We start from the raw sequence: 24,499 nt of genomic DNA on the forward strand, positions 1-24,499 counted from the left end.
GCACACTCTCTAGCTTGGGCCTTACCTCTACCCCTAGCTAGGGTCTCAACAACTACCTCAGGGACTGCCTCCCCTCTACCACTCATATCAGAATATCTGGTCTTGGTCATCTTCTAAAACAATACATGACAACTCAACACAAGCGAGGGTAATCACGCACGATAAAAGAGAATGAAAAAATAGAGAGTTTCCTAAGAATCTGCATAGCCTCTCGAAGATAGGTACAAACATCTCTGTATTGATCTTTAAGACTCTACTTAACTTGGCTAGTACAGACGTGATACTTATGAACCTGGGGCTCTGATACCATTTGTCACGATCAAAAAATGGACGTGATTACTCTTGTTTATTCCCGCACAGACAAGTCAGCCACAACCCAACGAATGAAAAAAATTTGAAAAATAAAGAGAGATAAGATGAAAGTGGAATACGTATTCTTTTGATTAACACCCCAAAACCTCGTTGTTACGTGTACAAGCCACAAATGTAACAACAATATTTAAAAGATAAATACAAGTCTCATAGTCTTTGTTTCTCAAATAGAACAAAGCATAACATAAAGGAAAAGAGGACCCGCCGGGATGATTAGCAACTACCTCTCAATAATCCTTTGACAAGCCCCGGAAAGTCGAAGAAAGACTATCACACAGTACTAGTTTTGAAACCTACACAAATGTAGAAGTAAGGAGTGAGTACCAAAAGCATGGAACCCAACAAGCAACCTTATAAACAACGTAACCGAGAGAGAAATTGAATACTCCTTTCCATTCCAACTGAACTTGCTCAAACTACAACCTACAAAAAAATTAGACCAACCTAACAATTCTACAATAAACAGTTCAAAAAGCTTAAAATTGATAGTCTAAAGTCAAAACTCAACAACCAACACGTATCAAGTAGTCAAATCACAAGTATCAAATACATCAACCATAATCAATCAATAAGTCAATCATAAACATAAAAAAATAAGAGTCCACTCTCGCTAGAACCATTTCCTATTAGTTTAATGTCATATCATTAGTTGTAACCATTTCCTCTCAGCTGTACATAAAATCACTAGCCGTAACCATTTCCCATTGGCTTTATATCACATTACTAGCCAAAACAATTTCCAATCAGCTTTATACAAAATCACTAGCTGGAACCATTTTCCCTCGACTTTATATCAATTGTATTTGAGAGCAATGACCTCGGCATCACAAGCACTTGCCAGAAGAGACCTTGACATCAATGATCATCACATATCTTATCATGGTGTTCAAAAATCAATCCATACAAGCAATATCACACTACACAAAAATACAATAAGTCGTGTAATTTAACCATGCATTCAAGTCATCAAGGCATTTCATCAAATCAAACAAATAGGATCACAACAAGGTAATTCACAAATTGTTGTTTCCATCATAAAGCCTTTTCATTTACCCCTTCTTTGTTTATTAACATTAATTGAGTGGAGAAAATAAACCCATCACCACATTCCTGATTACTCCCCAACACATAAACAACGAAGAGAGGAAAACAATACTACTAAATTACAAAGGTTAAGAGATCATTTTCCTTAAAACAATCAATCAAACTGAAGCTTGAGTTTTCCCTCTCTGGTTCACTTCAAAGCCACACAATCTATAACAACCAATTATTCGTAATCACTTTCTAGAAACAACAATACTCACATCAATTACTTGAAAAAATGGGTCAATCAACTAAAAAAACAATTTCAAAAATAAGGTTTGAATATAAAAATCAATACTAGAAATTGATGTTCAACGCTTTAGGAACTCAATGGTGAAAACCATTTCGAAAAAGGGATCAAAAATAGTTCAAAACCTCCATTTTAGCTTAGAACTTGAGTTCTTGAAAGACCAAGTCATTTGTAATTCAAAACCCAAAATTTTGATGTTAGAATCCATAAATAAACAATGAGAAATGAAGTTCTAGGATCACAAAGGCTTACCCAAAGACTTTTGGCATAAGAAATCGCCTCCAAGGTCTTCCCAAGCTCAAAAATGGAAAATGGGGCTTAAACCCCAAAATTTGCAGGTCAATACCCCCCTCTGATGCAGCAAAAGTGACCCCCTCTAAAAACTCAGGTCTCGCTTAAGTGACAGGCCCTTTCGCTTAAGCGATAGGACCATCGCCGAAGCGAGGCCTGCAGCACCTAAAAACATAGCCAAGTCTCAAACATGAGAAGGACACTTGTGATTTGTTTAGAGCCCCGTAAACACAATCCATATATGTAACTCGACGTTCTGGACTTAGTGGAACCATCTAAACAGAAATTTGAGGTTTCTTTGACCCGACATACGTGAAAACCAAAAGAAACTAACAAACACCTAAAAAGTTTATAACAAGCTTGGGACCTCTAAAAATCAACCAATACCTCACTTAGGCCTAATATCATCCCCCAAATCCAACGAAACTCTTGGAATTCAGATCCAAGCATCCGAACCCCGAATGTTGACCAAAGTCAATCCAAAGGCTAAATTATCCATAATTTCACAACTTAGGACCTCAAATCTACATGAAAACTCTGAATTTGAAATTGAAAACTCTCATAGACGATATTACAAATTTTGAAACTAATGGAATCGACGAAATTTCAGTTTGGCACTCAAGAATCCAAAAGTGTCCGAAAATTACTTTTAAGAAACTTAGCCTTTCAAAATCACAAACTTACTCAAGTTCTCAACTTTTTACTCAAATTCTAATACAATCTTTCAATAATCAACATAAAAAGACTCGGGGTCGATATTACGAGGGGAAAATGGTAATATTATAAAACTTTCCAAAAATTACTGATTGAGTCATTATAAGTAGATTGAGTTAAAAGAGGTGATCAAGGGTTTAGCTGGTAGATAGTGTTAGTTGGTGGATTTGAATTTAGGAATTTCGTAGGATGCACTTTGGGGTTGACAATGTGGGTGGTTTTGAGAAGTCATTATGTGATAGAATGGTTAAGTGATGATCGGTTAGGAAGGTGAAATGGTTTTTAGCGTAGGAGTTTGCAGTGGACGAAGGTGGGGGGACTTGAGATAGTGCCACGCCACAAGGCTACCCCCTTGACGTAACACGGGACCTAGGATCACAAGTGACCCCAAGCTAACTCTTTCTCTGGCATATCATAAGCATACTATAAAATTACTGAATAAGACAAGTACTATGCGGAAGGTAAATCAATAGATAACTGAATGTGAGGAATACCCAAAAATTCTGAATGCATAAAACATAATAAAAGTTGAGTGATACTGAAGAATCACTCAATAACTAAAGCTGAATCTTCTACTAAGTCTGAAAAATCCTTTAACTAAATAGGGTTGCTGGGACATGCCCCTCAACTAACTCTAATAAAACTGAAAACTGAATAAAAGACTAAGTATGGAAAGCATGTCTATTGTCCTTGAAGTATGAGGACTCACCACTAAAGTTGTTGCATACTGACAGAAAGTCGATCTAAGTGTGATCTGGATGCTGAGTACCTGAGACTATATCATGGAAGGATATAGCACACAATATGCGTTAGTACTTGGAATGTACTGAGCATGCTAGATATTGATAATAGCTGAACAAGATATATAAACTGAACAAAGCATAACTAAGCAATATATATATATGCTGAAATATAACTGGAAACTGAGTTAAATTCAATGACCAAGTGCTAATCATGAACATAACATGATGAGGCTGAATATTGAAGTATACACTGAAAACCTGGTCAACTGCACTAGAATCTGACTATGAGAACTACTATTAACCGAAATAAAACCATGTGAGCTAAACATGGAGTCCGATGTAAACATCCCATCGAGAGGACCCGATATACCTTGCCAGGGGTATAAAGGCATGACTGGTTTGATCACTAAATCTGATGCCCACACGGGGGACTTATACTCCTACGGAGGCACATAGTTCTTGGACTATGAGGGTACACTGAACCCTAATCCAACTCGGTCCTAAGTCTACTTCCAACTGAATATGTATATGACACAATGTAACTGAATTATTGGATAGCTCAAAATACTAACAGGCAAATCTGAGAATGCACATTTATGTACTTATAAAGCAACATTCAAATCTGGAGCATGATTATTTGTTTTACTGATTTAGCAAGTATAAGTCATGAAGTAAAAGAAATTATACATCTAGAGTTCTGAGTTTCATACAAGGAACTAAGAAAATTTTCCAAGAAATAAGCTAATTTGATTAGGAATACTACAACAGCTAAATCACAACAATTTTCTAAGGTTTTAGAAACCCTAGGTCTAAACATGATATATAGAATGAAGCATCTAACTGCATTCTAGGGATCAGTGGATGGAAGGAACCCACTAGTGAAATCCCACATACCTAGTGATGAAATCTACGAAGAAATCCTTTGATTTCGGGGCTGGAACTTGAAGGAAACCTGTTGGTTGTTCTTGGGAAAACTGGCACCTCTTTCTTCTTTTTTTTCTCTAAGTTCGATGAATTTGTGGAGAATAAAGGTTTTGGTAAGTTATTAATAGAGTACTAGGCTTAAATTGGGTAAAATGACGTATTTTAGGGGTTAAACGACGTAGTTTAGGTGTCCAAAGCATACGGGAAAAGACCAAAATTCCCTTGACTTAAAAGCTGACAGAGGCCTACCGCGGCACCACTGACGGACCGTCAAAGGGACCACAACCAGTCAAGTGGGTCGTCGTTCTTGGCCAGGGTCTACTGGTTTCGGACACTCCCCTCTACGATCTACCTCACAGACCATGAAGGCCACCGTGGTTCTTTACTTGGGGCTAGGGGTCTATTGGTTCAGGTTGATGAGCCTCACCATGGCCCGTCATCAAGACCACGGCCCATGGAGGGATCTGTGGTCTAATGCCTGAGCCTTGGGTGGTTCTGCCTTGCTTCCACGAGTCTTCCCATGGCTCATGTGGTGGCCCACGGTCCGTAAGGGCTTCGTGGTCGACCACTTCTGAGTGGGTGTGAACCACGATGAGGGTGACAGATCGTGGTCCAGATCACGGCCCGTGAACCCCTTCATGGTTCGCCTTTTTTCTGCTGAAAAGTCCAAGTCTGATTTTTGGGGTGTTACATTATCTCTCCCTTAGGAACATTCGTCCTCAAATGAAGTCTAAACTAGCTGAGTAAGGAGGGAAGGATGGGTAATCCTTAACACTAAGTACTAGAAACTGATATCTAACTGAACTCAGTTCCAAGAACATGCAATTATGCTAAAATGCAAGAACAACTGAAGGAACAAGATACTAAGATTGATTTTACGCAAGAGTAAACCAAGAGACTGGAGAGGAATTATTACCTGAAACTGAAATGGAATCGGAAGGAAAGAGATGAGGATACTTGGCCTTCATGGATGCTTCTGCTTCCAAGTAGCTCTTTCTATGGACTGACTCATCCACAAAACCTTCATTGAAGTGACTTCTTTATTCCTCAACCTATGAACCTGCTGGTCAAGAATATCAACTGGCACCTCTTCATAAGTGAGAATATCCTTCACAGCCACACTCTCCAATGGTACAATTGATGCCGGATCACCCACACACTTCTTCAACAAGGAAATGTGAAAGACTGGATAGACCACTGCTAGTTCTTTTGGCAACGCTAACTCATAAGCCACATTACCAACCCTTTTTAGGATTCTATAAGGACCTATATATCTAGGACTGAGCTTCCCTTTCTTGCCAAATCTCATCATCCCCTTCATAAGTGACACTTTTAGGAAAACCCAATTTGTGATTTCAATCTAAGTCCCTTCTCCTTACATCTGCATAGGATTTCTAACGACTCTGGGTTGTCTTTAGTCTATCTCTGATGAGCTGAACTTTCTCCATAGCCTCGCAAACCAAATCTGGCCTAATCAAGGCTGATTCACCTACTTCAAACAACTTTGCCTGACCATCCGTCTGTGGATGAAATGATGTGTTGAGATGTACTTGAGTACCAAGACCTTTCTGAAATGATTTCCAAAAATGAGAGGTAAACTGAGGACCTCTATTTATGATGATAGACAAGGGAACCCCATGAAACCAGACTATCTCATTAATGTAATGTTTAGCATAGTCCTCCGCTAAATCTATAGTCTTGACAGCCAAGAAGTGAGCAGACTTAGTGACTTTGTCTACTATCACCCAAATGGAGTCATGCTATCTGCGAGTACAAGGTAAACCCTAATGAAGTCCATGTTTATCACTTCCCACTTCCATGTAGGAATGATTTGTGAACACATCTACGTGAACACCATACTAGTAATGTCTCCAAATCTTTAGGGCAAATACTACAAGGTCAAGCTCGAGGTCACGAGTTGGGTAGTTTTTCTCATGTACCTTAAGCTGTCTAGAATCATAAGTTATGACCTTACCCCGCTACATCAACACACAACATAGGCCGACCCTGGATGTATCATAATAGATCACATAACTGTCTCAACTATCTGGTAGAGTTAAGATAGGAGTTTTAGTCAACCTAGTCTTCAATTCTGAGAAGTTTTTCGCACACTCGTCTGATGACTAAAATTTGACCTTTTTATGAGTCAACTTTGTTAATGGGGAAGCTATGGATGAAAATCATTTAACAAATCTCCTATAATAACTGGCCAAACCCAAAAAACTTTTGATATCTATTGGAGAGGTGGGTCTGGGCCATTGCTTCACTGCCTCTATATTTAGAGAATCCACTTGGATTCCTTAACTGGATACCACATGACCAAGGAAAGTGACAGATTGTAACCATAATTCACGTTTGTTGAACTTAGCGAATAGCTGGCAATCTTTGAGAGTCTGCAGAACAACTCTCACATGAGTCGCATGTTCCTCCTCATTTCGGGAATAAATGATGATATCATCAATAAAGACAATAACGAATGAGTCCAAATATTGTTTGAACACCCTGTTCATTAAGTCCATGAAAGCTACAGGAGCATTTGTTAGTCCAAAAGACATAACTACAAACTCATAATGACCATACCGAGTTTGAAAGGCTATTTTTGAAATGTCACTATCTCTAATTGTGAGTTGATGATAGCCGGATTTGAGGTCTATATTCGAAATATGACTGCACCCTGAAGTTGGTCAAATAAGTCATCAATCCTAGGGATATAATATTTGTTCTTGATTGTGACTTTGTTCAACTAACGATAGTCGATGCACATTCTTAGAGAACCATCTTTCTTTTTTACGAACAACACTGGAGCACCCCACAAAGAGATATTAGGTCTGATGAAGCCCTTATCTAGAATGTCTTTCAACTGCTCTTTAAATTTCTTAAGCTCAGCTGAATCCATTCGGTAAGGAGGAATTGAAATAGGTTGGGTATCTAGAAGGAGATTTATTCCAAAGTTGATTTCCCTTTTGGGAGGAACTCTGGGAAGATCTTCTGGAAACTCATTCACTACTGGGACTGACTCAAGAGTTGGTGTTTCGGAATTTGAATCCTTAACCCGAAAAAGATGATAGACATATCCTGTAGAGATAATCTTCCTAGCCGGTCAGAGGTAACATTATGAGAGATTGTGACAGGGCAATTTCTATATACCCGTCTAGCTATAACCGGGTCACCAACTGGAGTAGAGACTGAGAAGGATTCTGAGAGAGTTTCTGAATTGACACCGATGTTTACTGCTATATAAGGAGTTACAAAAGAAAGAGTAGCCCATGTATCTAACAACGAATACACATCTAAATGAAAGACTCGCAATGTACTAGTGACCACATCAGGAGAATCTTCCTGGTCCTAGCGAGCCTGGAGAGCATACAATCTATTCTAGCGCTGACCGCTACTTCTACCATGAAACACCCTACTAAGTTGGGCGACCTGCTGGTGCTACTGGAGCTGTAGACTGAGCCCTATTGTTGTTACCTCCTTGACCCTGCCTGGCAGAAGGGCAATCCTTCACCTATGACCAGACTGACTACACCCAAAGTATCCTTCCCTACCTACAAGACACTCACCCGGATGGTTCTTACCACACTTTGGAAAAGTTGGGAAAGTCTTGTTACCTGAAGTACTCTTTTGAGACATAGACCCTAATGCCCTACCTTTCTGATCCTGTCAAAACCTGGGGGATGGAGCACTGGCTGATGAAGGTGTTGGGGCTATAGATTTCTGCTGAAACTATGAACGATTCTGAGCGCTCGACTTCTGTTGAAAGTACTCATAGTTACCTAGTTTAGCCTTTTTGTTATCCTTAGCCAATTTCCTAAGTTTATCTCCCTCAACCTGTTGATCATGAGTCATAAGCCTAGAGATATTCATATCCTCTAACAACATAGCATTCCTGCACTCGGTCTTCACCAGATCAGATACCCCAAATAGAAATTTACTCATCTATGCCCTTGGATCGACAACTATATATGGAGATTACCTAGAGAGTTGAGTGAACTTCAGCCCGTACTCTTGGACAGACATTGAACCCTGCTTCAAGTTCATAAACTCTTGTGCCTCAGCTTCTCTCAATTCCTACACTCGGTTTTCACCAGATCGAATTACCCCAAATAGAAATTTACTCATCTGCGCCCTTGGATCGACAACCATATGTGGAGCATACCTAGAGAGTTGAGTGAACTTCAGCCCGTACTCTTGGACCGACATTGAACCCTGCTTCAAGTTCATAAGCTCTTGTGCCTTAGCTTCTCTCAACTCCCTTGGGAAGAACCTGTCCATAAAAGCTCTGGTAAAACACTCCCAAGTTAGAGGAGTTGCATCCGCAACCCCTATTTTCTTTCCACTGAGTGAACCATATGTGAGCCACATCCTTAAGCTGGTAGGATGCCAACTCCACCCTATCATTACCAGTCACTTGCATCACTCCAAAATATTTCTTAACCTTATCAATGAAGTATTGTGGGTCCTCACCAACCTGCGACCCTAGAAATTCAGGCGGATTCATCCGAACAAAATCATGAACCCCTAGCTGCATTTGAGCCACTGTTAGTTCTTACATGAACTGGAGTTTGCTGATTGTTCTGGTTAGCTACACTCTAAGACAAGAGTTGGATCACGTTCCAAAATTCTGCATTCATAACCTCATGGTCCGGGACTGGAGGAGTTGCGTTAGCATTGCGTGCATTAGTATTCTGTGCATAAGCTCTATGAGGAGGCATGATCTGAAATACATAACGATGGATTAGAAAGATAAGTTGGATCATATTCACGCACGAAAAGAATAGCAAGGAAAGTGAAGTTTTTCTTAAAACACTTCATAGCCTCCCTCTCATAGATGTGGTGCACTTCACACCCACGAAAGAGACTCTACTTAGTGTGACTTTAAGACATCCTAGAACTCTTAAACCTAATGCTCTGATATCAAGTTTATCACTCCCCAAGGCCACCTCCTTGACGTAACACGAGACCAAGGATCACGAGTGACCCCAAGCTAACCCTGTCTCTGGCATATTATAATTATACTATAAAATTACTAAATAAGACAAGTACTATGCAGAAGCTAAATCAATAGATAACTGAATGTGGGGAATACCCAAACAGTCTGAATGCATAAAATATACTAAGAGTTTAGTGATACTAAACAATAACTCAATAACTAAAGTTGAATCTACTACTATGTCTGAAAAATCCTCTAACTGAATAGGGTTGCTGGGACATGCCCCTCGGCTAACTCTAATAAAATTGAAAACTGAATAAAAGACTAAGTATGAAAAGCATGTTTATTGTCCTCAAAGTATGAGGACTCACCACTAGAGCTGATGAATACATACCGAAAGTTGATCTAAGCGTGATCTGGATGCTGAGTACCTGAACCTACAACATGAAAAGATGTAGCACAGAGTATGCATCAGTAATTGGAATGTATTGAGCATTCTAGATATAGCTAATAACTGAACAAGATATATAAGCTGAACAAAGCATAACTGAGCAATATATATATATATATATATATATATATATATATATATATGGTAAAATATAACTAGGAATTGACCTAAATGTAATGAGCACATGCTAATCATGAACAAACCATGCTGAGGCTGAATACCGAAGTATAAACTGAAAACCTAGTCAACTGCACTAGAATATAATTGTGGGAGCTACTATTAACCGACATAAACCACGCGAGCTAAACATGGAGTTCGATGTATACGCCCTATCAAGAGGACCTGATATACCTTGCCAATGGTATAAAGGCATGACTGGTGTGATCACTAAATCTGATGCCCATAGGGGGGACTTATACTCCTACGGGGGCACGTAATGATGGGACTATGAAGGTACGTTGAACCTCATTCCAACTTGATGCTTAGTCTACTCTCAACTGAATATGTATATGAAACAATGATTTCACGTATCAGGACACGTCTTCCAATACTAAGCGCCAACGATTGTTAGTCATTAATATAACCTAGCTAAGTGAGTTGGGGTCGAATCCCACTGGGAGTGGTACGTGCTTAAGATTCAAGAATCAAGTACAAATATGTTCAAGTCAATCATAGGTAAAAACATTTACAAATAAAAGCATGGTTCCAAATTAAGGGGTGACAAAAGTGTCAAATATGGGGGTTTTTATTGTAATTATCAACTAGAACAACAACAATTAACACTAAGGAACAAGTAAAGAGACGGGTTCTTAGGATATGATTGGATTATAGGCTAAGGTAGAAAAATGGGTGATTGCAATTGATAGTAAATAGTTGTAAATCAGTGAATAAGCTAGACTTTAGGGGGAATAAACTTTCTCTTGAAAAATTTATCCCGAATCAAATTGGTTTCTCTTGAACACCAATGAGCAGCAATTAAGAACACCTTCGCTTTAGTCCATTCACTCTCTCGAGCTGAATGTGTGGAAAAGGATTTAGGATTCACTCTCTCGAGTTGAATGTGTGGAAAATGATTTAGGATTCACTCTCTCGAGCTGAACCCATGACAACCCAATACCCACAGACCATCAAATCAATAATCTTGGTTTTAAAACCTCTCTCTCGAGCAAGCCAAAAACACGAAGTTAGAATTGTATTTGCAACTACAACCCTTTAAATTAAACCACAATTAATGATTGAAATCACTTTTAAACAACATTTAAACTATCAATTAACAATACCTAGCAGCTAAATCAACCCATAAACACATAATCACACCCCAAGAATTGAGGTTTTAGCTAGACATCACAAAAAGATAGAAATTGTTACTAAATTGTGTTTCTATCAAATGGGTACAGTTAATTTCATCTTTACGAAGTTCAAGGTTGAAGAATCTCAAAGACCCACTTCCAATTTCTCAAAAATGGAATTCTTCAAATCTTCAAAGCTAAGGAAAATATTGTCCCCAACCTCAGAATTCTAAAACTGATTGATAAAAGTAGATACTATGAAAACTCATATTCTGAAAACTGATAACTGATAACTCTTCCTTAACTAAGAATTTTAAAATGTATTTATAGTCGCCAAAAATATGTTGTGAAGGAACATTCGGCGCAATAAGTCGGGATCGCCGATCCACTCGGCGATCCCCCCTTTGGTCAATTTCATCGCCTTTTTGCTTTGGCCTTCAGCATCTTCAAGTTCTGTAACGTTGGGCGATCTAGCACTGTATTGCGGAACCGTTCGGCGACTCGTCAACTTCTCCTTTCTATCGCCGACTTGATTTTCTCCTTCAGGGCTTGGCACACCAGAACTTTAGGCGAGATCATGGCCATTCGGCGACTCGCCCAATGGGATAGGCGATAATCAGGCCATCTTTTCTTCATTCTTTCAACTGCCTTGTTCCTTTTTGCTCATTAGTGTCCATGCTTTGTTCCTTAATCCAAATACTTGAAATCAAGGATTTACATTAGTTATTGTCACATATTATGCATTTGAGGACACTAAATCTAATAAAATAAAGCCATAAATGAGTCCAAATCGTGGACTCATCAACAACTTAAACTTTTGTTTGTCCTCAAGTAAAACTCAAGTTCAACAGTTCAACAAGGATGTCTCAAACAGTGCTACACAAGACTAAATCATGAATGCACACAAAAAGACTCAACTTACTCATGCAAGGATCAATTATGGACTCAAAGATTCAAGTTGTCACTCACCATTATCAAAGACTCTCAAGTTCACAAAACTTGTTTCAAATGCAAGTTCAAGCTTAACAAAGGTACTCAAATGCCCTCACACAAAGAATGATTCCATATTCACACACAACGGTTCAACAATTTAAAGCTCCGGAATCAAATGCAACACTCACACTCACAAAGATGAACACAATGCATGATTTCACCCATAGGTTTGCCTGTATTTTCCAATCAACACTTGTTTCAGCTCACTTAAGATCAAAAAGATCTTTTCAAGGCTTATAATGGTGCTGAGTGTAAAGGTCTGGTCATTTAGGCTCAGTGGTTGCTATCCGCATGAAATGTGGCGTGAACAACACTTTCTTCCATTTTATTTATTATTCTCATTCATGATCAAAGGTCACCCCATTATTCACTTTCCATGGATTGTTGGACACCCCAATTCTTTTTGCAATTTCACAATTTTACTCCACAACTTTTGCATTCTTTTTCTTTTTCATTTTTTTCTCTCTTCTTTTTTTGTATGGAGGGGCTCCATCTTTCTCATAACCATGGGTCAAAGGGGACTTCTTTGTACTTTTTGATTTACCTTCTCTTTTCACCACACCCCCAACTTAGGCTTTTGGCCTAAGTTGGCTATTCACGTAAACCACAAATCATGAGGATTAAGGGTAATGGATCAAGAAAGGTCACAATTTCATCAAGTTTCTTCCAAGAAAATGGTAAGGCTCACTTGGGGCTAGAGGTCTACTGCTTCAGGTTGACGAGCCTCAACACGGCCCGTAATCAAGACCACTGCCCGTGGAGGGCTCTGTGGTCTGATGCATGAGCCTTGGGTGGTTCTGCCTTACTTCCACGAGCCTTCCCACGTCTCATGTGTGGTCCACGATCCGTGAAAGGCTCTGTGGTCCACCACTTCTTGGTAGGTGTGAACCACGATAAGGGTGAGAGACCGTGGTCCTGATCACGGCCTGTGAACCCTTCCATGGTTCACCTTTTTCTGCTGAAAGTCCAAGTCTGATTTCTAAGGTGTTACAGATAGAGTGTATGGGTTCTGGGGTAGTAACAATGGGTGGTAATGGTGGTAATTGAAAGATCGGGGTCCTAAATTGTATCTCCAAGTGCATGTTTCTTTATTATTGTGTGATGTTATGTGGTTGATTTGGGTCGATCGATGATGCCTACCAATATGTTTTGTTTGTCCTGATACTACTCTTGTTATGCCACTTGATATAGTATGGTTGTAGGGTAAGTGATGTGTCTTAGATGAAGGCAAATATGATCATCCAACAACTTTTACTCATGATGTCCCTTATGGTGAGAGATGTGTCTTATTTTATAAATTGTACCCTCTTAGAAAATTCTTGTACTTGTTTAGATTAGTTCATTGGGAGGAATCAATGTATTTCTCAAAGGTACTTATTTTAAATAAATTTAAGACCATCTCCAACCCATCTCTATTTTACTCTCCATTCTCTATATTTGGAGAGCAAAATAGAGAATGCCCTCTCCAACCCCTCTCCATATCACTCTCTATACCCCATTTATAGAAAGGTGAATAGTACTTCTCCAAATTTGGAGAACTACTATTCACCTCTCTATTTCACTTTTTGATTATTTTAATGTTATTTTTATGATATCATTAATTAAGTCTTTATCATTTGTAATTATTTTCTATTGTAATATAACACCTAAAAATATATCATTAAAAAGTTACTACTTCCATCCGAATTAATAATTTTGTATTTTATTTTTAAAAAAATAATAAAATTAACACTTCAAATATATAATTTAAAATTATTTTAATATTCTTTATATTATACAAGAATCTATTAATTAAATCTCTAATATTAGTAATTTATTCTTAAGTAATATAATATCTAAAAACATATTATTGATAAATATACTACTTCCATCCCGAATTAACAATTTTTCTAATTTGATTTTTTAAAAGTTTTTGTCACTTTAAATATGTAATTTAAAATTATAATTATTTTTCACAATGAAGAATGCACAAATTTTACATGATAATTCAAACAATCCACTTTTATGTTATAGTGATAAATGATTAAACTTTACTTTTTAATGAGCATGAAGATACTTGATGCAATAGTTTAAAATGGAATAGGAGAAATAAATTAGTATACAAAATAATTGGATACAAGATAAAATCGTTAATTTAAATATTTTTTAGCTACAAATAAAAAACAAGGACAAAAAATTGCTCATTTTGAACTTTGTAATGCATTTATAGAGAATTTATGGGAGAAACGTAACAATCTTGAAAGTTGAATATTTATGTAAAATTTAAAATATTTTTTACGATAATGCAATATTGATTATATAATTGTAGTTCATTAATAATTTCACTTTGATTTGAATTGTTCGCTAATATGTATTATATATAATATTTGTCGCATTTATGTTATATAGAATAAAATATTTTTTTATCAAATAAAAAATTTGTGTTGGAGTTGATTGTGTGGAAAAAAATAGAGCACTCTATATTTAGAGAGTAAAATAGAGGGTAGGGTTGGAGATGCTCAGGAGTATCTCGTGATTAGTTTATATTTTCTTAACTTTTGCATTTCATATTTCAATTTGGAGGTAAGAGTTCCTACTTAGGCATTAGAGTAAGGTGCCCACACAACCCGATGAGTTGGATCGTGATAGTTCAAATTGAAATTTAATTTGTTTTGGATCTTTATTGCGCTTTGTGAATTCAGATCACAAATGTGAACGCGAACAAGTGATTCGACCCAACTCATCGCAATCATGACGGAACAATCACACATGTGATTCCTAACCCAGAACCAATCGACTTCAACACAGACATCATGGCTGTGTAGAAATCTTACAATTATTCTTTACGAATCGGATCTAGCCGTTGCAAGTGTGGAGATGAAAACCAACTACACAGACAATATTGGTGCATCGACTATGCGAAATTCTCTATTTCACCCGTCAAACTAATCCAGAAAATCAAAAGTGCAAATATATCATAAAATATATTACAGATATGTTAAAACATCAAATCACTAATTCAAAGTACTCTATTAAATATTTACCATAGTCAACTCTAAATTTTGTCTTTTACTTTTTAGTCCTTTATCATTTCAGATAGTGTATTCATACTTAAAAAGTTGTATTTTACTTCTAATATCTCTTCTAGTAATTGGTATTTTCCACATTTATATACTTATATGAAAGCTAAGTTATGACTTGTTTCTGCTATTTCAGTTATTTCCATATGATTAATAGATTCTAGTATATCGAAAAAAAAGTTGACTTACCTAACGGAGGGTTGGTGAAGTTTCTTCACAGTCCTTCAGATTTTGGATCATAAAATTTATGTCTAAATAGTTTTATGTAATTAGCACCAAATAAACTGGATCTATCTATCGCTTATGTTGATCATAAAATATTTGGTAAGTATATGTAATTCAAGAATCTGTGATAATCAGATTTCAGATGACCAATTTAAGTAAAATGGTCAATGTAATAAATATATTCAAACATAAGTTGAATGGCTGTCAAAATTAAGACTCTAAATATTCAGGAACATCTGAGTTTTATTAAGTAGAAACTATCTTCAACAGAGAAAAAGTCATCTACATTTAAAATGTGGGATTCATAAATTAATTTCTTGAAACAAATACATGAAAAAACAATTTATAAGACAAAGTAAATATGTATTTTTCCATGGGGCCCATTTATTATATTTGTTTTAAACAAGACATTAGTGTGATATATATTTTTGCCAACACATTGTATTCTTACGTACACTCTAAATTATACAAAACAACTAAGGGACTTCCCTTCAAGTGATGCAAGAAAATATTGAGGTATAAATTTATCGAATTTTATATAATCTCCATTATGTATTATCTTTCACTGATTTTTTTTCTCTATTGTTGATTTTTCAGAAATGATTTTTATGTTTTATAGTTGTAAATAAATTCTTCTGGATGGTCTATGAAGTTTTGTGTGCATCTATAAGAAATTGAAATAAAAGGAATCCTTATAATTAATAAATATTTTAGAAATAATGTTAATTTAAATCGTATCAATTGAAGAAATTTTTAATTTATAAATTAAGCATTGAATTCCATTTCAGATCTAACATAGTCCTGTTAGATCTAGCAAGAGGTAAATATAATCTTTTTAATATGCACAAACATTAAAAAACTGTGTTCTTTTAACAATTATAATTTACTATCTAATTTTTTTATCTACATTAAAGAGGTACCAATTTTGTGTGGATTTCCTCTATGTGTATTTAGTATAAACAAATTGTCTAGATGGGAAAATTTTCTGACATTCTTGTGTTTTTTCTTCTGAATAAAATAAAATCTTGTTAGGACTAGAAATAATTTTTGAAGACCTTTAATCTATATCCTTGAAATACATCTTCGTTTTCCTAAAATATAGACTGAAGTTTGACTTAGCTTCTTTTATGTACAGAATGGTGAACATGACTAATCGTGGTAAAGGAGTGATCATTGATGAAAATGAGATAGACAAAATCTCTAATTTGCCCACACATATCCTCGATGAAATATTCAAGGACATGTCATTTCTAGAATTGGTAAAAACATGTGTCTGGTCGAATATATGGAAACATTTCTGGGCTACGCATCCGATTGTAGTTCTAGATAGGGAGTTCTTTAACGAGTTAAGTGTTACTACAGGATTGGTAGAATATGGTTTTAGTAGCATGATTGACAATATTCTCTTGCGACATATTGGATTAATAGTCATATTTTTTCTTGATTTGTCAACCATCTACTGTAATGATAAGGACGTTGACTATTGGTTGTTATGTGTAACAAGTAAACGTGTCAAAGAACTTACCCTAAAAAATCTCAAACACAAGCGTTATACATTACCTTTTTGTATATTTGATTGTCCAACTCTCACATATCTAGATGTCACCAATTTCATGGTTAAATTTCCACCTTCTCCCAGAGCATTATTCCCAAATCTCCTTCAATTGACCTTGAAGTTCATCAAATTTTTCCCAAACAAGGCAAATTATGTCTTGAATACCCCATTACTTTCATCCTTAACGTTCATTGCTTGCAATGGCGTTCATTTCCTCACCATATCTGCTCCTAGGATCCAGTTCTTGACTATTCATGATAGTCATGACATTCACGCAAGTTTTTTTGAAAACTTGTCAAATGTTAGGGAGTTGTTCATGGTATTACAAGTCCGTGAAGAATCAAAAACTTATGAAGAAGAGAGGTTCATTACATGGTCTCGTCTTCTTTATTTGTGTTGTAACCTAACAAGGCTTGTTTTGAGTAATTCTTGCATTCAGGTGAGTATAATTTGATCAAGACATATTTCAATATTCTTTATTAAAAAGTTCTCCATAAATATTACTATGCTTCTCATATATACTTAACCATTAATGCATTTTTGCCTTTTTGTTATTTCTTTTACTTAGCATTTGGGTGCAGAAATCATTCCAAAAAGGTTTCACCCCAAACCCTACCATTTGGAGCATGTAACATTGCGTGTGACATTTCTGGATCTAAACCAAGTCTCTGGTGTTCTTTCCTTGATTCGAAGTTCTCCCAACTTGCACTCACTGGAGATAGATGTAATGTTTTCTCACCTTCAATAAATTAAAATCAAGTTTAAGTTATATATACACTGATAGTAGGTAACCTTTACGTGTTGTAGTAGGTAATCTATCTTATTTTTAATATTATTAGTTTAACTTGGTTACCAGTAGATACTTTTTTAGTGATTTGATAGAGAAAAAAAAAATTACACGTTCATTGTATATAAGTTAAATACTTTACAGATTTTAACCTATATACACGTACTCACAATGGAATGAATTTTATACACCATTAGTAGAGTTATACAAATTTAAAAAAATATCTACAAGTAATATTTTATGGCAATGAAATTTGTAAAATTACTAACCTTTTTTTTCTCGTCTTTTTGCACTATATGAATTTCTATAGGTTGTCAATACCTTGAGTGAAAGAAACATAGATGACGTTGCACATTATTTGGAAGATCCAAATTGTGTTGATAAACAATTTGAGAAGCTTGAATTTGTGGAACTAAGAAAGTTTGAGGGGACACAATTTGAACACATTTTCTTAAAGCTCATATTGGCATATTCCCCTTCACTTTCAAGGATGATTGTTGAACCTTCTGATGAACTTGATGTAGTTGAGGTATTGGCTGTGTGTAAACAACTGATGATGTCCTTAAAAGCATCACCAAGAGTAAAAGTCATTGTAGCACCTCTTGGTCAAGGTGTGTAACTTGTGTTCAGAGGCACATTCAAGATCTTAATATATGGATTCTTGACCCGAATATAAACAGTAGAACCATCATCTTGGTTATGTTTATGGGTTCATAGTTTAATATTTCAAACAATTTCAGTTACTTTTACTTTAAGGTAATGTGGAGATTATGGATGTTCTATTATTTCTTTGTATTTTCCCATTTGAAGACTTATTGTTGTTTCAAAATCATGTCGGATACTCCCCGTTTATAAAAGAATGAACTCGTTCTTTTCTAGTCTATTTAAAAAAGAATGAGCTCTTTCCTTTTTGGCTATATTTTAATTTCAACTTTCTGTGTGACATGTTTAAGACCACAATATTAAAAGGTATTTTGGTTGATTTGACATATACATTCAAAGTATTGATGCATATTGTGCCTATATTGTTTAAGAATATAGGATCTGACGATCCTCCGTCTAGTCATGGATAGTTGGATTGCTCCGCTACTACACTTGAATTGGGGAGTCCTCATGGATTGAGGGCAATTCCATTATGAGTTTTCTTTCTTCTATGTCATTTTTTTGATTTAGACTTTAAACATGGTTTAGGGGTTTGTCCCACATATATGATAGTGAATGCTTGTGTCAGACATAGTTGATGTTGTGCGTATTCTCTTATGTATTTTGTTTTAGTATCTTGTATGACATAAATATTTGAGACTTATATCTCATTTTTATGTTGTGTTCTCATATCTTATATTTTATTATGGCATGCTTATGTGAACTGGAATTTCTAAGGCCTCTCGGGTCCTATTCGCCATTTCATACATAGGGCCTAGTTTGGATCGTGACAAACTGAGAGCATCAGGTTTTTACGGTTCTAGGATGTCTGACAAGCCACATTGAGTAGAGTCTTGTTCATGAGTGCCAAGTGCGCCTTATTTATGAATAGGAGGACACAAGGCGTTTGGGAAACTTCACTACTTTCATTATTCTAAAGTTGTGCGATAAAGTTGATTTTTGTAAAGGTCTTCTTCCTTATGTTGTTCGATGCTTTTCAAAATATGCCTCCTTGAAGAGCTAACACAAGAAGGAATGTTTGTGACATTGTGGAGCGTGAGGTTCCTCAATTGCCGGTCGATCCTTTGGTCGAACAAGTGTCACATGCTGAGTTTAGAGCCGTTTTTCAAGTGTTGGCTCAATCTATGAATGCCTAAGCTAATAGGGAAGATGTTGATTCCATGAACCCAATTGGTTGTACACAGCAACAAGGGTAAGGGATTTCACTAGAATGAATCCCCAGAGTTTTATGGGTCGAAAGTTTAGGAAGATCCCTAAGAGTTCATTGAGGGAATCCACAAGATTGTGGACATCATGGGAATAACTCCGGTGGAAAAGGCAGACTTGGAGTTTACCATCTCAAGGGTGTTACTCAAGTTTGGTTTGATCAACGAAAGGAGAAGAGGGCAATTGATGTGGGTCCTCTAGATTGGGATAAATTCAAAGAGATGTTTCTTGATCGTTTCTTTCCTCTTGAGGTGAGGGAGGCGAAGGTGCAAGATTTTATCAATCTACAACAAGGGAAAATGAGTGTCAAGGAGTATGCATTGAGGTTCACTCAATTGTCTAAGTATGCTCCTACTATGGTTGCTGACTCTAGGATAAAGATGAGTAAGTTTGTGTCGGGCGTGTCCGAAATGGTGGTCAAAGAATGCTACCAAAAACCATGGTATGAACAAACCACTCAAACACAGTAAAATACTCTATATTTATTTATTTGTGTAGAATTCATTGTTAAAAAATGAGAGGAAATCCCTCTACATATAGATAACAAAGGGTAGCATGAAAAAGTGTTTATTGTGTCTTATCAGAAAGGTTACAACCCTTTGTAAAAGTCACAACTTTTCAGAAAAGTCGCAACATTTCAACAAAGTCACAAGCTTTTCAAAGAGTCACAATCCTTCGGAAAAGTCACTACCTTTTGTAGAAATTTCAACTCTTAAGAAAAGTCGCAACTCTCCACAAAAGTCACCACCTTTCAGAAAAGTCGCAACTTTTCAAAATAATCACAACTCTCCACAAAAGTCACAACTCTTCATTTTCCTTTCACTCGTTTTAAAAATCAACATTCCTATTGTCATTATTCTATATCAACCCACTCTATAAAAACCATCTTTAAATTTTCTTATTACTTTTTCAAATATAATAGTCATGGAAGTAAACAAAGTAGAAGAAAATCTTGGTTCTCTAAATATTTCATTATCACAAAATCTCCATTTAACTGAAGAAAATAATACAAATCAATTGACACGTGATGATGATCACAAACAATGGAGAAGGTTAGTGGAGGAATCAGAGAAAATAGTTGGATACACATTCAAGAATCCCAACTTGTTATATGAAGCTTTCACACACTCTTCCTTCCGAGAAAAATGTAACCCATATGAGAGAATGGAGTTGTTAGGTAATTCGATGTGGATCTAGATCAAGTTAACTGTCTAATGACTCTATGGTCCAACTTATATCGTTGCTTTTTCACTTGACTTATTTTAGACCATAAACTCCAAAATTTTCTTCTTTTTTATTTTTCTCTAGTCCAATCACAAGGTCCATTTAACAATCAATAGAATCCTACTAAGGGAATGGCATATGTTGTGGCGATGTAGGAACTTTCTGTATTCAAATTATAAATAAGGACTCTCGTGATCAGTTTTTGGAATCAAGGTAGAAGTAGAGAAAAGAGTGCATCTCGTGCGTCATACGTGCACATCGTGTGTCATAAGTGCATCTCGTGTGCATTACATGTATCTTTTGGGCCAAGAGGAAAGTTCCCAAATTCATATATTTTGATGAAATCATATAGAGCAAAAACTACACTAACAATGTATGATATTTAGAAAAATATTATGTGGAGATTGTAATAAGTTATAACAAGTATTATTATTAATAGCTTGCTGCAATCGTAATCTAGCAAAAAATTACAACTTATACTAAACTAGTTAAATCCATCTTTTTAATAATTATACGAAATGCAAGACGTCTAACTATTAGTCAAAGAAAAATAAAAATACTTGATCGTTCATCTTTGATAAAGACCTCAGTACGTAGCTACGAGTAAAATATCAACAAATAAAAACTTCTTCATTTGATTTCAGATTTTCAAAAGAAAAAAAGTCAAAAATCAAGTTCTTGAGTTTGTGATATATATATATAGTTTGAGTAATATTCATATTAATTATGTGATTGTCCTCTAAGTTTTCTTGAATTAAACTCTTACCATCAATGTTACATAAATGATGTTCCAGATATTTCTGTCACATAGACCTTTGATGTGCCGAGACCGGCAAAGGAGGTAAGTTGAGAAAATTAATGTACTATTTTATTTTTCTCTACATTTTTTTAATAAGGGTGAACTTATTGTCATATAAAAATGTTTAAGAAGGAAATACTTCTTGAAGCCAGTGACATCATTCCACTAGATTCAGACACAACAAATAGCGGTGCTCTAGCAATGCAATGTTAGAGGTATATTATAGTTCTCACCAAACTGAATTAACTAGTAATTCATAAACTGATATAAAAAAAAAAGTAACTCTTCCTAGACTGAAGTATTAGACTTTTTACAAGTTATCAATGAAGTGTAGATGTTGTTATGGACCTTAACATAATAAGGTTTTTCCTTTGAATAAATAAGCAATGTAATTACAAAGTTCGTCGATTGTAGGGATGAAAGAAGAAAGAATAATAAACTATGAATTAACCTTAATTTATTTGTTCTAATCCAAAAACATGCTACAATATGCCTTAATTGGAACTAAAGAACCAGCCACGGTGTTACCTTCAATATACATATGAACAAACTGAATAAAGTCAACATTCAGTAATTCTCTTCAACCTTTTAAAATAAAATCAGCAGAATAGGATCCTGCTACCTAACTCTCGTCATTTATTTTACAGGGATGTTGTTAGAGGCACAGAGACGACAAATGAAGCGAGCAGTTGTGCCGATCACAAAGCCGGCTTCCAGAGGCCAATATTGAGAGATAAGTTCTCACCGGTTTTCCTAAATTATTTTGGCCACATCCACCAATGATAGCATTGAGGTTTTCAATAATAAATTAGAAATCACTATGGCTTGAAAGATGAGGAAACCTAGTTAATAGGTGTTGTCAATGCAAACTTTTATCAAAGATATCTAAATATAGCAGTTGTTACATAATTTGAAAGATTAATATTCATGAATTAACTAAAACGTATTTTTACTTAGGGTATTAATTAACACATTGCCTCATGCAAATAATTGGTCTGGAGTCTTATATACGAGGTACATCCTTTCTAAAAATTAGATAGGGCTAGAAATAATGTAAATATGCATTACTGTTTTTTTTTTCTCTTATGCAATTCTATATGTTTTCTTTATAGAATTTAAACTAATATAAGGAAATGCTTGTCATATATTCTTTTGGTTACAACAATATCTTCACAGTGCATGTATCTCTCATTATTTCACATATACTAGTATTGTTATTGATTAAAGTAATATACCATTAATAAGACCCTTGCAGCCACTTTTTGGAATAAAGGTAGAATTAATGCAACACGTGCATCCTGTGCATCGTACGTGCATTTCGTGTGTCATACGTGCATCTCGTGTTTCATATATGCATCTTGTGCATTGTACGTGTATCTTGCGGGCCAAGAAAAAAGTTCCCAAATTCATATTAATTTGATAAGAAATATTTGGTATGTAGAGTAAAAACTAATACCAACAATGTTTTATATTTAGAAAAATATTATGTAGAGATTCTAGTCAGTTGCAACAAGTACTATTACTAATAACTTGCTGCAATAGTGAACTAGTTGAAAGTACAAGTCATATTGAACTTGTTAATTCCATGTTTTCTAGTAATTATACCAAGTGCAAGACATCATACTATTAGTAAAAGCAATATATATATTCCTTTTTATTTCTGTAATGACATATTTTCGTCGTTATAGAAAAGCCAATGGTGAAAGAATCGGGGCCAAAAAACTTCTGAGTAATGACTTGAAAATTGTAGCCTAGTCCAGATTTGGACGAAATCTAAGTCAGGTGAGGTCTAGGGAAATCTGGTAATGAATGGGGGATATAATTATGGATTTGATCACATGAGTAGATAATTAAGACGTTAAGGAACCCGTACACCTTTACTGTCACGACCCGAGAGCACCCCCTAGTCATAACACGGCATACTTGACCCCGAATGGGTCTTATACAAGCCCTTAGCATTCATCATTACATAAAGACATACAAAAATATGGGAAAATTTAAAACCTTTTCTATATAAGTCAACTTCTTCATATAGGGAAAATAGGAAACTAGACTTGTCTCAATCACTATCTAAACATAAGAGTACAAATAGGGACAAAGCCATTTACATCAATAAAGTTCCCAACAATGGGTGATAAAACATATTCTAGAACATAGAAGGAAACTAAGAACTAAAATCAATAGCATCTCGTCCTCGAACTTGAGGACTCACAAAGCCGGGGTAATAGTCGACCCAAGCTTCACCTTGAAAAAAGTAGTAAGTATCAACAACCGGATCCTACACTCATAGTAAAGTAGAAAATATGGGTTAGCACAATGAATTGTACTAAGTATGGATAACATGCACAAAAATCCTTAAAACATGCATAAAAGGGACTTTTAGTTGAAATCATGCATTTATCAAGTTTAAAAGCCATTATACACATTCATAAAGAAACATAAGCCAATTCAACATATGAGCAACCCAAAGCCACACTAGTGCAATGCAAAGGCAAGATCCCATAACCCTACCAAATGCCAAGTATCACACTTAGGTTACCATCAATATACATAAAAGTGAAGACATTCATGTTCATAACATCCATTCATGCCTTCCATGCATTATTAATAAGTCATCACAATATAAAATAACCTTACCAAAACCCCTCTTAGAGTCTACTTGTGCAATGTATAAGTGAAGTCCCATACCCCCACTCACAGTAAGTAGTACCCCTTAAGAAGTCCTAGTTAAATTCCATGTTCTTACCATAGTTCATTCATTATCATTTAGGGAAATATTGCATTAACCGACATATACCATGTGAGCTACATGGAGTCCGGTGTTCTACCCCCACATCGAAAAGAGGGGTTCTACTTGCCTAAGGTAGAACGTAATTCTAGCTATTTAGGTGGATCCACTAGCTAAGACCTATATGGGCACATATTTATGGGACAAGGA

General features: G+C 35.8%; 1 protein-coding gene across 1 annotated transcript; it reads left to right on the top strand.

The window, feature by feature from the left end:
- The first annotated feature begins 16,463 nt into the window (after nucleotides 1-16,463).
- LOC125831877 (F-box/FBD/LRR-repeat protein At1g16930-like) lies at nucleotides 16,464-22,291 on the top strand. Its single transcript, XM_049511012.1, has 4 exons — nucleotides 16,464-17,321; nucleotides 17,980-18,280; nucleotides 19,650-19,922; nucleotides 22,209-22,291. The coding sequence occupies exons 1-4, from the start codon at nucleotides 16,464-16,466 to the stop codon at nucleotides 22,289-22,291; spliced, it is 1,515 nt and encodes a 504-aa protein (XP_049366969.1).
- The last annotated feature ends 2,208 nt before the right edge of the window (nucleotides 22,292-24,499 follow it).

This window comes from Solanum verrucosum, unplaced genomic scaffold (genome assembly GCF_900185275.1).
Source record: "Solanum verrucosum unplaced genomic scaffold, falcon-dt-bn FXZP01000018.1, whole genome shotgun sequence".
In the NCBI taxonomy this organism is placed as follows: domain Eukaryota; kingdom Viridiplantae; phylum Streptophyta; class Magnoliopsida; order Solanales; family Solanaceae; genus Solanum; species Solanum verrucosum.